The following is a 14,998-nucleotide window of genomic DNA, read 5'->3' on the forward strand; positions in this document are numbered from 1 at the left end:
CATCTATCTACAGCTTGCTCTGTCCCTCTTCGGGTATCTTGACAACGACCTTGCCCCAGGTGCCGCGCCCTCCTAGAGCTTTCAAGGCAGGGCCAATGTTCTCCAAACCTACAAACTCTTGGTCTGTATACTCGGTGCCTCTCAGCTTACCCTCCTTAACGAGGTCCATGATGCCCTGCCAGACCTTGGGTATCATTTCCCTCTCGTGGATCGAGTAGGCGCCCCAGTGAAGGCCAACAAGGGAGATGTTCTTGAGCAGGACCTTGTTCATGGCCACCTTTTCAATCTTGCCGGCGGCGAAGCCGATAATGAGAATGCGGCCGTTCCAGGCGGTGCACTTTGTCGAGAGGTCGACGAGGCCCACGGGGTCGTAGACGATATCGACGCCGCGGGACTTGGGTGTCAGGGCCTTGACCTTGGCGGGCCACGAGGGGTCGTTGTAGGAGACAACGTGGTCGGCGCCGAAGGACTTGGCAATGTCGAGCTTGTGCTGGGTTGAGGCTGTGGCAATGACGGTTGCTCCAAAGGCCTTGGCCACTGGTAGACAGTCAGCTCTGATCGTGATGGTCTCTGTATAGGGGCTTTCTTACCTTGTACGGCTGCGAGACCAACGCCTCCAGCAGCGGCATGGACGAGCACGTAATCACCCTTCTTGACGCCGGCTCTCACGACCAGGGCGCCATAGCTCGTCGGTGCTGTGACAAACAGACCAGCCGCCTCTTGAAATGACCATCCGTCTGGCACAGGGAGAAGGGACTCCTCAGGGGCACAGAGCTTAGTCGCGAAAGCACCCTGCGAAGCGCCAAAGACTCGAGACCCGGGCGGGAACTTGGGGTTGGGATTGTTGCGTGGTGCGGAGATGACGGTTCCCGCAAACTCGGCGCCAGCAACCCAGGGAAAGGCTTTCGAACAGTCAGCGCGCAATCCTTATCGAGGAGTGTGTTCACTTGAGATGCAGTTACTTACGAGGCTGGTTCTGGTATTTGCCCTGGATCTGGAGAATGTCAAAGAAGTTGGCGGCGGCGGCGTGGACCTGGATGAGGTAGGCGTTGTCTTTAGGGGCGGGATCAGGGAGGTCTGATACTACGAGCTGATCAGGGCTCTTTTTTGCTGTCAGTTGGTTCTTTGAGGAGCAAGGTTGGATATGTTGTTTATTTACCTTGAGGTACTCTTTGATCTGAATGCCACGCATGATGGGCGGAAGAGGAGGATTCAATTAGGTGTGCTCAAAGACTGAGAGACCGAGAGAGTGTAATGTACAGGCAAAATTGGATGTTGGAAATTCAGGAGATGATTGAAAGTGAGAGTTGATACAAATTTATCTTGGATCGCTGACGTCGGTACTTTATCCGGGGGAGCTTGGATCTTGGGTTCGCGGGGGAGGGACATGAGCCGAGGCATCTTCCCCATTAAGCGCCACCCCCGGATTTGACGGTATCGGAGTGGGGATGGAGATCGGGGTAGCAGCCGAGGCCAGCATGTCTCCTTGATCCTTACTAACCAACTAATAATGATTAATGCTACTTGTTTATGGTAACTGATATATGTTTAATGCAGTGAATATCGATCAACTCTGTGTTGTTGGTGGTACATAGTGAGCCATCACCTGCAAGGGTTCCGCACATGCGTTTCCCGCAGTGACAAGGCATCACTGTCAAGGCCATGCCATGACAATAGAGGAACAATAGAATGTACCATGACTGATAATCTGAGAGAGCAATCAAAAATTATTCATTTTCAGAAATCATGACCCACTATTAGGCAGACCATTGACTGTTTGCCCTCACTTTTATCTTCCCTTTTGGGACATTTTGTAGTGAATACAACAGGCATAAACGACTACAATAGAGTGAATGGGCTTCCAAAAACTATGACTCTCTTCTTTCGCCAACTTCTCTCTCTTCCCTTCTTCCTCTTCTCAACACGGTTTCTTCTTGAATCGTTCTCTTTTCATCGGCTTCTGCCTTCGTCTACACTCATCAAGACTCTTCTCCCACATCGACATACTCTTCTTCCCACCCCCTTGTCCCTCCACTCACATCTCGCCTGACCTCGCCTACGACTCTGCTTTCCTACAGTCTTCTTCCCCCACAACACTCCCCTGAAGCAGCATGTCCGCTCCCATCTCTCGAAAGAGAAGACGTCTGATCGATGACGACCCCAAGTTTCGGGCTCAAACACGAAGACGACTCCTGACCCAGCGTGATCGGAATGAGGCACCCCGATCACACCAGTGCTGGCCATGCCTATACCGCGAAATTCGCCTAAATAATGCTCGCCTCCCCGACATCGACAAGGACCTACCCACGGCGCAAATCTGTTTCCCCTGTGTGAGGGACCAGATTGACAGCACCTCGTATCGTCACTACCATGACAATGACCATACTTGCGATAAGTAAGTCCTGCGATATTTCTATTACTACTTTGACTTACTTACTCATAAACTTAGTGGACTTGGAATATTAGTCGGCAATAAGTTCGACGTCGTGAAGCTTAATGGCTTCATTAATGACACCGTCGGGATCCGCGCCCCAGATGGTGCGGTTCCCGACGACGAAGACGACGAATGCGCTTTCGTCTTGCCCCGGAACGTTCGACAGAGCCTTTTCCTGGCTAGTATTAGACTCGGAAAGGCATTTGAAACCATCGTTACCTGCCATGAGCGAGAACATGGCTTCGACAGAAGGCGAAGTGTAAGATGACACCACCTCAACTACTTGAAAGCATGACTGACTTGCAACAGAAGAAAAGCAAGAAACGGTACGCTCGCCTTGTTACACAACGCCGTCGCGAGATCTTGCAACACCTCTCAGGGGATCAGGTACACAGCCATCTCCTCGCATCAAGAAGATCACCACTAATGCTTCGAGTAGGACCAAGCCCAAGGGGACTAGAAGTCCCGCCGGCTCCCTCGCCTTCTTCCTTGTGACCGCCATTGAGGCCTTCCACCACGAGGTCGCCAGAGCCTTCAAGGACAGTAATGTCACAGACAGTGTCCGGGAGGCTATCATCTCCCAGATCCCAGTGAAGTGCAAGGAGGATGATCAGGAACGAGACGCTTACGTCGGTATGGTTAGGCTCGCAGCCAAGGAATCGTAGCTGATCTGCCAACTCTATGAACATTTTTGTATCTTAGGTAGCCATTGCTGTAGATAGTGGTGACACTTCTCTTCTCAGTCAAAGAGAGTATCAGCCACACAGCACCTAAGCAAAGAACACATAACGACATTGAAACACAATGCCGTATCTTGCAGCAGCCTGACCTTAATAGTTGTTCTTATCTCGTAACTCCGGAATCCTCTAAGGATGATCGTTTGGATGGTGGAGGTTGTATCCAGTCAAAAGCCGGACGACGGCCCCTGACACTGCCAGCAATCGTCCAATACTGCTATAGCATCACGCACGCCTCTAGTATTACAGATCAAATTGACAATTCATCCCATCAACCATAGCAGACACAACGTCAATTATAGTTTTGCAGTATTCGAATGGGGTACAATGTATCTAGTTACTATACATGCTCAGCCCCTGAGAGGAGAATGCTTTCAGTCACAGCCAATGCTTCATGGATATTTAAACACCAACACCAATGCTACCATGGACTCTCTGCTCAGACTTGATATCATAAACGTCGTATTATTACGTTCGAGGTATGCTCCATCGTCGTCTCACACATCCCCACGCCAGACTGCATTGCTCAACTTGTCCGGACTGCTTTCTACAACGGCAACGACAACAACAACAACGTGACGCCTTGCTGAACGACATGTCCAGCCGCCAAAGGGCCAAGACCACAAAATCCAACCATCAATCCTCACTCAGCCCGACAGGAGATGCTCAATCGCTCCCTGCACGCTTCCGCCGCTCCGTCGCAGGGCCGCCACGTTCCTGTCGAAGTCGAAGAATCCCATGTCGTTGAGCTGACGCAGCTGCTCGGCATAGCGCTCCTCAGGGGGCCGGTTGTCAGGAGGCGCAGCCGGAGAAGAGCCTTGGCCACCAAACATCGACAACATCTGCTGCATCATCTCGGGGTTCATGCCAAAGGGGTTGTTGGCTTGGGCGCCTCCAGCGGGAGGGAACAGCGCCGCAAAAGGATTCGCGGGAGGTGGTGGGCTAGTAGTTGAGCCCTGCTGAGCATCGCCTTGGCTGGGGGTGGTGCCCGAAGTCTGCTGGTTGGTTGTGGCGCCTTGGCTAGGCGTGGTCCCTGTTGCCGTCTGACCTGTCGCAGTCTGAGTCTGGCCTTGGCTGGGAGGAGCGCCAAAAGGTGAGAAGCCCATGTTGCTGAGGGCTTGTAGCTGTTGCATCAGTGCCCCCAAGTTGGGTTGGTTTTCTCCTCCTTGCTGACCGCCCATCATGCCTGGCATGAGAAAGGGGTTCATGAATGGGTTCTGCTGGCTCTGGTTGTTTGTTCCCTGGGCATTGCCTCCAGTTGCGGCTCCTTCGGGTGTCGTGTCGGTAGCTCCAGGCGCAGGGAAAGCTCCCTCACCTCGCATGCTCCTCTGCATGCGCATAGCCTGGGCCATGGCCTCGGGACTGGACATCATCTGTCGCATCAAGGGCGACGATATAATCTCTCTCGCGTTGGGGATGTTTCTTAGCATCGGGTTCGAGTCAATGAGCATGTTGACAAAATCGGGGTTGTTGAGGGCCTCGTTCATCGACTGCTGGATATTGGGGTCAGACATGATACGCTGGATGTTTGCCTCGTCCATAGGAGCGCCCATCTAGATGCTAGTCAGCAGAGGAACCTTGAGGGAGAAACAGGAGCAACGTTAAACATACGCCACCGTCGGGTCCGAACATGTCGAGGCCAGGCAGGCCGTTGCCAAAGCCGGCATATCTGGCCCCCGTCAAGTTGGCAAAGGGCTGGTTGGCGGTGCCCGAGGCCATGTTGGCGGGGGCGGGAGTGGATGTGGATGTGGAGGCGGGGGTAGAGGCAGACTGGTTGGGCTGCTGATTGCTGGCGGCACTCTTGACCATGTGGATGGTGTTGTTGTGCTTGATCTTGTAGGTGCTGAGGGCATCGTCGTTCTTCATGACTCGGCCAGAGTAGATCAGGCGCTGGCGCTCGACGGCAATGTTCTCCAAGTCCTCGCCGGCGAGCTTGGTCTTAAGGTCGAGGACGGTCGCGGTCTCGGGCATGGTGATGACGTGGGTGCTATCGGACGACGTCTTGACCTTGAAGGTGATTTGAGCGTCGCCGCTCGACTCGGCGTTGTCGGCCATGGTGAGGGGAGGCGAGATGTTGACACACGGCGCAGCGCAAGGAGTGGAGGTGATTAGGGGAGGCGATATCGGGAGTGCGCGGAGGCCGTAGAAGAGTGGCAGCTGCAGGGGCGGTTTGCTATCGCGCTACTCGATATGTATGCGAGATGCTGCGGGAGAGGTGTTTCTCGTGGTGAGGCGAGGCGAGGTGAGGTTACGGTTGCCAAGTCGGCCGAAGGTGGTGGTTTCCAGGCGGCGACACAGACAAGCGAGCATGTACTGACGGGAGGCACTACAGCCGCCGGCGGTGACGTGGGGCAGACTGCGCTGCCAATGACGCGCGAGAGTGGAGAACCTTGAAGGAGAGCAGATGCTATAGAAACCGAGGCGCTGAAGATGCGCGCGACTAGATTCAAGTCGTTTGTGATATGTGAGAGTTGGTGATGATCAGCTGAGTCTCGTGAGAAGGGGTGAAGGCATAAACATATTCCTCAGGCCTCTAGGTAAGGACAGTTTGACTCTCTTCTAAGGATGTTGATAGTCTCTTCCATTGCGATCCACCACCTTCTATCGTCAGATTGCTTGTGACAAAGCCTAGAAGCAGGCCTTGTTGCAACATGATAGGGGCAAATGCGCATACCAAGACAACCATACCGGGATCAAAGAGATAATTATACGCAATAATAACCCCGCCAATGGTATCATTCCATCTTCAATGCCTACAGAATGAAGATCCGACCCATCCAACTGCAAGGTCCAGGGTAGCCAACTTTGGTAGATCTCCATGGCGGGGCGCTACTGTCGCTCTCAGTTCACTGAACCAATGCGCATCGATCGCTGAATGAGACGATAACCTCACATCAACATCTCCCAACCATTCAAAACGTACAAAGCTATCGTATTCCCCCCAAAGCATAATAGAGAAGGAATTGGCGACCTTCAAAAATGCAATAAGTCTGGATCACCTGCAAGCGCAAATATCTCGCTCGACTTCATCCGAAAACAAGGACATGATCAACACCAGACGATGAGCCCGCAGCCATCATGATCCAAGGCATCTTTTACGCCAGGTTCTTCCCCCAAGAGGGTAACTCATCTCACGCACTCGCCACCAACAGAAACAATCTTTAACACCCTACAGGCCCCAAGATTGTCGCTCAATCCCCCGCGGGCTGTATCACCCCCGTCGACAACTCAACCAAGCCGCCCCTCATCGACTTTGACGTCCTGCACGAGTACATCATCCCCCGCCAGGCCTTTTGCAACCGCTACCTCACCATCAACACCCCGGACGGCAAGTACACCGTCCTCGGCCACCCCGTCGTCATCCCCCACACAAAGTACCTGCGCAACGAGTTCATCTTCAACTTTGGCCTCGTCCTCGACGCCGATGTCGACCATGTCCCCTATGAACGCGTTGTCCGCGGCTTGGCGTCGACCTTTTCAGAGATGGAGAAGCAGAATGAGTATTTGAGCCAGAATGCTGAGACCAAGGGGCCCGGGAGGAGGCCTATTGATAGTTTGCTTGAGATTGTCAAGGAGGATCTCGACAACTATGGAGAGTGCATGATTCCAGTTGGTATGTCAAACAACCCCAAACCACACAAAGATATAAACTCACGAGTCAACAGATGAAGCCAACACCATCAACATGAAGCTCTTCCCTCATCACGTCGACCCTCCTCGCGTCCGGGGCTGGCACGTCCCTGTCCCCAAGACCAAGTTTGCAGACATTGTCGACCCAACCTGGGATCTCACCCTTCAAAAGGTAATCTCCCACATCGACGGCGTGTCTGATGTCCGCCGCATCGCCCATGCTGCCTCGGTCTCGCTCGAGCTCGCAAAGACGGCTCTGCGCCACCTTCTCTACTACGACACCATCCTCCTCCTTGACATGTTCTTCTTCTCCGCCTGCTACGCCCCGCGCCCGGGCATCCACGACTTTATCCGCAACGTTGACGGTATGGTCGATGAGTGTGCCGCATACGTCTCCCATGGCCGTGGTCGTGTCAGCAACTATCACCTCATCAAGCTCATGTCTACCTTTGCGCCGGGAAGAACCGTCATGGAGTGGCTCAAGGGCCACCAAGATGCGGGCTTCGAGGTCCTGCGATTCGTCGATGTCCGTAGACTCGTCCAATTTGGCGTCATCAAGGGCTGCCTCTACCGTGTCCACAAGTTTGTCGTCTCCAAGCAGTACCTCGCTGCCTTGGCCTCTGGCCAGAGCCGACCGATTCCTGGTGGAGATCCTCTGCAGAAGTACACTGATGGCTGCCATCATTTTGACCAGATTATCACAGAGCAGAACTTGACGGATAGCGAGATTATGGAGAAGCTCAAGAAGCTGCCAGTTCCAAAGGGAGATCTGGTCGTCTTCTACCGATAAACCGAGAACCAGCGCTTTTTACTCATGAGTTATTTATTTTACATCACATCTCATCTATGGTATCATGCAGATTACAGTAATGTACAGCGTCATCTTACACGGCTTGAATACCCATCCAAGCCAGTTCATCCATTCTTTTCTTTCTCTTACCGCCTGTCGTTGTTGTTCATCCGGCCGCGCTTGCGCCGTTCCTGCTTGTTGGGCAGCTCGATATTTGGGTTGTTGGCCACACTGAGCCTGTTTCCGCTGGAATGCCTCTCGAGTGCAATCTCGGCCAGCTCATCATCCTTGAGATTCTTGCCCTCTGCCGCAGCCTCCTTCTTGAGTGCGTCCTTCATCCTGCGCATGACACCAGTGAAGGGTTGGCCAGGGTAGATCTGGCCGCTGGCCTCCCACTCTTCATCGGAGATGAGCTCCACGATACGCACGTTGTGCTTGCCCTTGCGCAGGATAAGCATGCAGTCGTCGATGAGGAACTTGGATGTCTCCTCGGGGAACCAAACTTTCATCGGCGTCCAAGACAGGTTACCGGGAACAAGACCCCTCTTCTGGCCCGGCTGAGCGGCGATGTAGGCACCCTGCTGGTTGAGAAGTCGCTGGCCGTCGCTGCTGCTGGTAGCAAGACCCGAAGCGAAGAGGATCTTGGCGGGGGAGCTCTTCATGATGGAGCGAGGGAGCTTGATGTCGCTCCTGGGGGCGTTGTTGGAGGTGACGATACCAGTCTCCTCAGTTGGCTCGTTGACGACGGAGGGAAGCGAGCCGCCGAACCGGAACTCGTGCTGCTTGGCCTCCTGGAGGGCCTTTTGCGAGCCGTGAATGAGCGAGACGACCTCAAAGGCCAGAGTGTGCTGCGCGACCCGTTCCTGGGGGTTGGTGCGGTGCTGCTCCATGATATTGGCGATACTGTCCAGGGGCATAAAGGTGAACAACTTCAGCAGCCTCTCCACCTCCTCGTCCGACCGTCGAACAAAGTACCCGTACAGCTCGAAAGCCGACGTCTTGAACTCATCCAGCCAGATGGCGTTGCCAGCACTCTTGCCAAACTTGGCGCCCGAAGAGTCAGTCAGCAGGGGAACGGTGAAGCCAATGGGCTCATGCTCCCAAGTGGTGGGCATCTTGGCGTGAGGCGCCTCCTCAGTGTCGCGGATGGTCTTGAGGGCGTCAATTCCGGCGACGATGTTGCCGTACTGGTCGGAACCTCCAATCTGCATCTGGATGCCGAGTTTGTTGTACATGTGCCAAAAGTCCCAGCCCTGGAGGAGAGGGTATATGAACTCGCCCAGGGACATGCCGTCTCCCTCGGTCATCTTGCGCTTCACACTGCGGACGGTTAGATGTATGCTTCTGGACAATATCAGGATGAAACTCACGTCTCCTTGCTCAGCATGGGCCCGATCCTGGTGTGTCTGGCTATCCTCTTGGCAAAATCGTACAGGGTGAGGCTCCCTAGCCACATGTTGTTGTTCAACAAGTGATGCTTGGCAGCCCAGTCCTTCTCGTAGCCGTACTTTACCCTCAGGTGCTGGACGTTTGCCCATAACCTTGTCAGCTGCACGTGCATCTTTGTGATGTTCTTTGAGATTTCCGAGTTGGTCAATATCTTGCGGCTCTCGAGTCGGTCGGTAGGGTCGCCAATTCGAGCGGTCGAGCCACCGATCAAGGTGACGGCGGGGTGGCCATGGAACCACAACAAGAATAAGGGCATCAGAGGTAGTAGGTGGCCGACGTGCAGAGAGTCGGCTGTCGGGTCGATTCCGACGTAGGTGCCTATCCGCTTAACTCGCATAATCTCCTTGATCCTCTCGGGGTCTCTGACCAACAAGTTAGGTCACATCCATATATACCAGGCGCATTCTGACATACCCTGCTACGTCCTTGATATAACCTCGCTCCTGCAGGAGATCCCAGACGTGTGGAAGCTCTCCATTCTGAATCTTGTCGCCCCTCTCTTTCCACCGTTGTTGGCCTGCGGCGACCTGGATAAGATGTGATGTTGAGACACCTCGAACTTGGAAGCTTATGAGGAGGGGTCTCTGTCGGTCAAAGGACGTCGGACGGATGAGGGGTCTCGAAGGCGCGAGCCTGGAGATGGCGAGGCGGGACGCCATGGTTTCGAATTGGAGTTTCGAACCCAATTGCCTCGTCCTGGCTAATTGGAAAAGAACGAATGGTAGAAACACCAAGAATTGAGCATCAACTCTCCCACTCTTCCTATGATGGCTCCGAAGCCGCCGTCCAAAAAAATTCCCACGCGATATTGAAAGTTTACCCAATCACAGGCATCCTCGGAACCACCATCGGAGAAGCATTGTTGCGTCCCGACTCATCCGGCTTCACGGCCTTGATCGGAATGCAGCCGACCAATCACGAGGCTTGCAATTCGAGATCCTCGGCAATTCCTCCGACTCAGGTTTACAGCAGCTCGAGAATCCCATACATCATCATCAACCTCACCCTCCTTCACGCCCTCGATACAGCCAACCCAATTGAGCGCCGCCGACCGCATATTCAATTCACCATGGCCTCAATTGTGCGTCCCTCTCTGCTTAGGCAGACCGCCCTGGCTTCTCGATGGGCCGCTGCCCCCTCCGTCGCGACCCGAGGCGTCTTCATGAAGCCCATGGGTGTTGCTGCTTTCCACAACTCTACCCGACGGAGCGCCATTCTCCCTCCTGGTCCTCGTGAGTTTCCCCGTATACAACCAATGCGTTTTCAAGCTTGTACTGACATGTTTTGCAGAGCGAATCCAGGGCGGCGGTATGATATTCAAGTCGCATACCGGCTTCACATGATAAACTGACATTCTCTCGCAGTCAACGACCCTGCCCCCGTTCCTGAGCCCAGCGCCGCCCACGGCTCCTACCACTGGTCCTTCGAGCGCCTCCTCGCCGCCGGCCTCGTTCCCCTGACCATTGCCCCCTTCGCCTCTGGCTCCCTCAACCCCACCCTCGACGCCATCCTCTGCAGCGTCCTCCTCCTCCACTCCCACATGGGCTTCCAGCAGGTCGTCATCGACTACATCCCCAAGCGCACCTACGCCGGCCTCCGCAAGATCTTTGACTGGCTGCTCAACATCGCGACGGTGATTGTCGGCGTGGGACTGTACGAGTTTGAGACCAACGACGTCGGCATCACCGAGGCTGTTAAGCGAATTTGGAAGGCATGAGGAGGATGAAGCAAAGTGATGTGATGGGCGTGTATGTGTTTGATGGTGGTATTACTTGTCGAGCAGGTAAAAAATGGCTGCAGGCAACTGTATAGAAATTTCCTTTGAGTTAAGCAAAGATTGACGATTCTTGCACAACAACACACTTGAGCCCTCGTGAGAGTTGTGAGTGTCACAAGAGTTACTTGTTGGTATAAACAATGAGGTTTCTTGTTAGTGATCTCTAATTGCTCCTGATCTCTGACATCTTCAATTCCTCGGTAGACCTCGGCCGAGATAGTAAGAAGCTTTGGCCAAGCTCGATAACGAGCGAATTATCCCGACTCTCACATGGAATCCGATGACATAGAGCTTTAGCTTGCTCCAAGACCAATTGAAAAGTAAAGCTACATGCCTCATCCCAATGGGAGCTGTGCCATGCGAACCGTCTGGCAGTTGTAGAGTTGGTCTACGGAGCACAAACTTTCACTCTACCGTAGAGCTACAGCGCGCCTGTACTTGGCGCCGAGCCAAAGGCTCAGACATACACACCATGATGAACGCAGCATCTAAACATTGCGAGCAAAGAGCATTGGCAACTTGCGATAAATCAGTTTTATTCTCTTGCTTGCTTGTATGTAATTATTCCTCTCTTTGTCTTGGTCCCTCAAATAATTCATGCGAGAATCGAGGCAATACTCGTATCCACCTCCCACTTTCCCAGAGCCACCGGCTCTCAACACTCACACGCTTAGATAGTCAGAGAAGTGATCTCAGAGCCTCCGGCCCTGTCCATCTCTGGGGTAGGAGGAGGCAGGTTCTCCGACTTGGTACAGATCCAGCAGCTGGCGTACATGTTCACACGATCGATGCAGGCACCGTCGGTTCGGGCACCGTGTCTCTTGGGCGTGAAGCCATGAGCCTCAAATTCCTTGATGTACCAAGGGGTCAAGGCCGAAGAGCGCAGGAGCACGCGACCGCCCATTTGAAGCGCCCGGTTGAGCTTGGTGATCTGTTGGGCGGCAGCACGGGAGCCAGTGTCGAACCAGTCCATGCTGTCCATGACGACAGCGACAGTCAGCGTGCCAGGCGTGATGCGTGCAATAACCTCCTCGAGCTCATCGGTGTGGATGCGGAGACCATCAAGAGCATTGGGACGTGAGAGCCTGGCGTGCGCCTTGGGGCTGAGGTAGTCGGGGTGGCACTTGGGCGAGAACTTGCCATCCATGCAGACATAGTAGTAGGGGTTGTCAGCGGCGATGTGAGTCTCCTCGGCGACAGGGTCAAGCGTGTTGACCATGTAGTGCCAGATAGCGTGGGAGCGAGTGTTCTTGGCACGGGGCTTGGGTCCCTTGACCAGGTCAGATTCAGCGTGGTCAGCCTCGATCATGGCCAATTGGTTCTTGGGGACACCGAGAGCAGCCCAGAGGAAGCTCTCCTGAGAGACAACCAGGTTGCAGACGAGCTTGGACAGAAGGGCAGGGCGGATCTTTCTGCGCCAGATCTCTCGCTGCTCATTCAGGGTCTTGGCCTCGAGGAGCTGCTTGACAGCCTTCTGCAGGCCAAAGATGCGGGCAATCCAGCGGAAGACACGAATGGCGTGGCGCGAGCCACCGGTGTCGTACAGGCCGTAGCCGCTGCTGTTCTGGAAGACGTGAACGTTCTTCAGCCAGTACTGGAAAGCACGGCCAGAAAGGTGAGGGGACAGCTTGGTGATAAGGAGCTCGCGGAAGTGAGGGTGCTTGCCATCACCAAAGATCTTCCAGAAATCCTCGTAGGGCAGGGCAGTGTAAGAGGCGGCCTTGAGCTCGAGCAGGTGGTTTTGTGTGGGGTTCAGGTCAACAGCGTGGACTCTGGCAGGGCTCTGAAGCAGGTAGGACAGGATGTTGTCTCCGGCCGAGGTGATAGCAAGAACCTTGTCATCGGCACCAAGCTTCAAGAGGCGCTCGTCGACACGGGTATCTTCCCAGGTGAAGGCATAGATGTACTCATCCTTGAACTGCGTGTGCTTGGCCAGCTGATCATCATAGTAGATGCGCCAGTGGTGGTTCTGGTAGAAGAAAGAAGGGAGGGGGAGGTTGGAAGACAGGTTCTGCACAGCAGTGAGGAAGGCCTTGGAGCGGATTTCGGGAGCAGATCTCTCAATAGCTCGGGTCAGAGCATCTCCCTGGTTGGCGGGATACAGGTAAGGGGACTCGGTGACCAGAGCATCGATGCGCTCGACAATCTCATGGGGAAGACTGGACGATGAGAAGGGCTTCTTGTGGCATCCGAGCCAGATGTAGTAGGGGATAGCTCCCAGGCCGTTGTTGCGAGTGTTGACGTTGAGAAGGGTGCCGAACTTGTACTCGAGATAGTCTCTGCGGCTGGGCTCGAGGCCAACGCGGTCAAGATCGAACCAAGAGCGCCAGAAGCTTCGCGACAAGAAGTTGACATGACGATCGACGAGACCACCTGTGTAGTTTCGGAAGGCAAAGTCAACCTTGTTCTGTACATAAAAGTCCACCACGCCCAGGATGCCCTGAGGCGCCAGTAGCGAGGTCACAGAGTCGATAACCGAATAGTAGTCAGGCTAAAGCCCGATGTTAGCGTTGCTCGAGCTTGACTGTCATTTATAACCTACAATCATAGACAAGCTGTAAGACAAGGTGATCAGATCAGCGCCACCAAAGTCCGGGCGAGGCTTATCAAAGTAGCTCAACGCCGGAGAACGAGGGGGGATAGGCTTGGAGGTCATGCCCGACTCGTAGTCCTCAAGACGGAACTTGCGAGCGTCCTCACAAACGACTTTGACATTCTTCCAGCCAAGTCGTTCAAATCGCTTTCTAGCCACCTCGCAAAGAGAGGGGGAAAAGTCAACGAGGTATACGCTCGAGAAGAAGGTGGGCACGTCGACGAAAGCGGCCATGGCCTCGATGTTGAAGCCAGTTCCGCCGCCAATCTGTAAAGACAAGTGTCAATGGGTGATCCAGTACAAAAGGGTTCTAGAAGGACTCACATCGACCCAAATTCGCTTGTTCTTGTTGCCGCTTTTGGGAGCAGCATCCTTCAGCTTGGCCTCAAGCTGAGCGGCGACAAGCGCCAGCATGTCCTCGCGGCCTCGGAGGAGCACCTTTCGGGTAGCATCATAAGCCCCGGCCTGCTTCTTGTAGAAGCTCTCGAGGGCATCCTGCTGGTTACCCTTTGAGTCGCCCTGGTGGGGTTTGATGAAGGAGGAGTAAAAGAAGAGGAAGAAAGACTTGAGTAAGCCCGGGGCTTCGTCCTGACCCTTGCTGGAGAAGATGGAAGTGAGGCAGAGAGTGCTGAAAGCAGCTGCCACGACACCGGCCAGAAGGGACTGAGCGTTAGCCAAGGACAACATGTTACCACCCTAGCAGACCAGATTAGCAGGCGTGCGACCAAGCATTGCTGGGTGAGGACGCACATGAGAAGCCATGGTACTCTCTCATTGTATGTCGAGAGGATTGGTGTTGAAAAAGCAGGCAAGCTGTAGAAGCAGTGTTGAAAACCGTTCACACGACCAGGTTGAAAGATGGACGTGAATCGAGAGACCAGGAACACGGCGAGCTAGGGATATATATGTCGAGGCACGCGAGTTGGCTAGCCAGAGAGTCCAGCATCAACTTCAATTCGGCAGCCATGACCGCGCCAGACTCGGCGGCACGGGTGTTGTCCGTAGTGGACGCCAGCTGTGACGCCTCGCACACGATGTTCTCAACGCCAATTTACTTGCTCCCGCACCAGAAAGTCCCCTGTTGATCTGCCCAACCCCACCAGATAGCCATGATACCCCGCCGCCAGGGTTCATGCTGAGCACAAGTGACGAGGTGGGCGATGGAGGCGTGAGCCAATGGCTGGAGCACATGTTCCAGGACGGTGCAGTTTCAGGGACCTTGCAAGGCTGCGGCGGAGGCACACATGTGCCACGCTTCGTTCGCTATGAGCGGTTGCTCTACTCTCGATAGTGTGAGTGGGGATGGGAGATAGGCACTGCTGTTTACTGTATTGACGACGATCATGGTCTCGAATGATCCTTCGAGAAGTGAATTCGTGGCATCAAGGTTAACCTTGGCTTCGAGTTCTGTTGACCTGAGCCTGGGCCGAGTGCTGTCAAACGTGGTGATTGCGTCTCACCATTCGCTTGAACGGTGTCTTTACTTGAAAAAGAACCTGACTCAAGACGGCTTTTCGTGTCATGGCAAGGTGTCATGGTCTCTTGCTATTCGCTGCCATGATCCATGGCTGGTGGTTGATGTTAGTCG

The 14,998-nt window shown here is 54.2% G+C and overlaps 7 protein-coding genes across 7 annotated transcripts; 3 read left to right on the forward strand and 4 right to left on the reverse strand.

The window, feature by feature from the left end:
• Positions 1-7: 7 nt before the first annotated feature.
• LRP88_08984 (NADPH:quinone oxidoreductase family protein) lies at positions 8-1,192 on the reverse strand (the record flags this gene model as incomplete). Its single annotated transcript, XM_083245480.1, has 4 exons — positions 8-537; positions 591-902; positions 967-1,102; positions 1,160-1,192. 4 exons carry the CDS (start codon positions 1,190-1,192, stop codon positions 8-10), a joined length of 1,011 nt encoding a protein of 336 aa, XP_083099974.1.
• Positions 1,193-2,111: 919 nt separating this feature from the next.
• On the forward strand, positions 2,112-3,099 carry LRP88_08985 (uncharacterized protein; the record flags this gene model as incomplete). Its single annotated transcript, XM_083245481.1, has 5 exons — positions 2,112-2,395; positions 2,450-2,691; positions 2,744-2,760; positions 2,814-2,821; positions 2,874-3,099. The coding sequence occupies 5 exons, from the start codon at positions 2,112-2,114 to the stop codon at positions 3,097-3,099; spliced, it is 777 nt and encodes a 258-aa protein (XP_083099975.1).
• Positions 3,100-3,818: 719 nt separating this feature from the next.
• LRP88_08986 (ubiquitin domain-containing protein DSK2) lies at positions 3,819-5,226 on the reverse strand (the record flags this gene model as incomplete). Its single annotated transcript, XM_083245482.1, has 2 exons — positions 3,819-4,724; positions 4,783-5,226. The coding sequence occupies 2 exons, from the start codon at positions 5,224-5,226 to the stop codon at positions 3,819-3,821; spliced, it is 1,350 nt and encodes a 449-aa protein (XP_083099976.1).
• A 1,023-nt stretch (positions 5,227-6,249) lies between these two features.
• LRP88_08987 (nitrogen permease regulating protein NPR2) lies at positions 6,250-7,591 on the forward strand (the record flags this gene model as incomplete). Its single annotated transcript, XM_083245483.1, has 3 exons — positions 6,250-6,292; positions 6,347-6,784; positions 6,837-7,591. The coding sequence occupies 3 exons, from the start codon at positions 6,250-6,252 to the stop codon at positions 7,589-7,591; spliced, it is 1,236 nt and encodes a 411-aa protein (XP_083099977.1).
• Positions 7,592-7,737: 146 nt separating this feature from the next.
• Positions 7,738-9,699, reverse strand: LRP88_08988 (tyrosine--tRNA ligase MSY1; the record flags this gene model as incomplete). The annotated part of the gene is made up of 3 exons (XM_083245484.1): positions 7,738-8,911; positions 8,962-9,402; positions 9,455-9,699. The coding sequence occupies 3 exons, from the start codon at positions 9,697-9,699 to the stop codon at positions 7,738-7,740; spliced, it is 1,860 nt and encodes a 619-aa protein (XP_083099978.1).
• A 410-nt stretch (positions 9,700-10,109) lies between these two features.
• LRP88_08989 (CybS-domain-containing protein) lies at positions 10,110-10,757 on the forward strand (the record flags this gene model as incomplete). Its single annotated transcript, XM_083245485.1, has 3 exons — positions 10,110-10,272; positions 10,331-10,348; positions 10,405-10,757. 3 exons carry the CDS (start codon positions 10,110-10,112, stop codon positions 10,755-10,757), a joined length of 534 nt encoding a protein of 177 aa, XP_083099979.1.
• A 730-nt stretch (positions 10,758-11,487) lies between these two features.
• On the reverse strand, positions 11,488-14,097 carry LRP88_08990 (class I SAM-dependent methyltransferase; the record flags this gene model as incomplete). The annotated part of the gene is made up of 3 exons (XM_083245486.1): positions 11,488-13,308; positions 13,360-13,677; positions 13,735-14,097. The coding sequence occupies 3 exons, from the start codon at positions 14,095-14,097 to the stop codon at positions 11,488-11,490; spliced, it is 2,502 nt and encodes an 833-aa protein (XP_083099980.1).
• Between the last annotated feature and the right edge of the window lie 901 nt (positions 14,098-14,998).

This window comes from Fusarium phalaenopsidis (assembly GCF_050370095.1).
Source record: "Fusarium phalaenopsidis strain FUZ10S chromosome Unknown contig_32302, whole genome shotgun sequence".
Lineage (NCBI taxonomy): Eukaryota > Fungi > Ascomycota > Sordariomycetes > Hypocreales > Nectriaceae > Fusarium > Fusarium phalaenopsidis.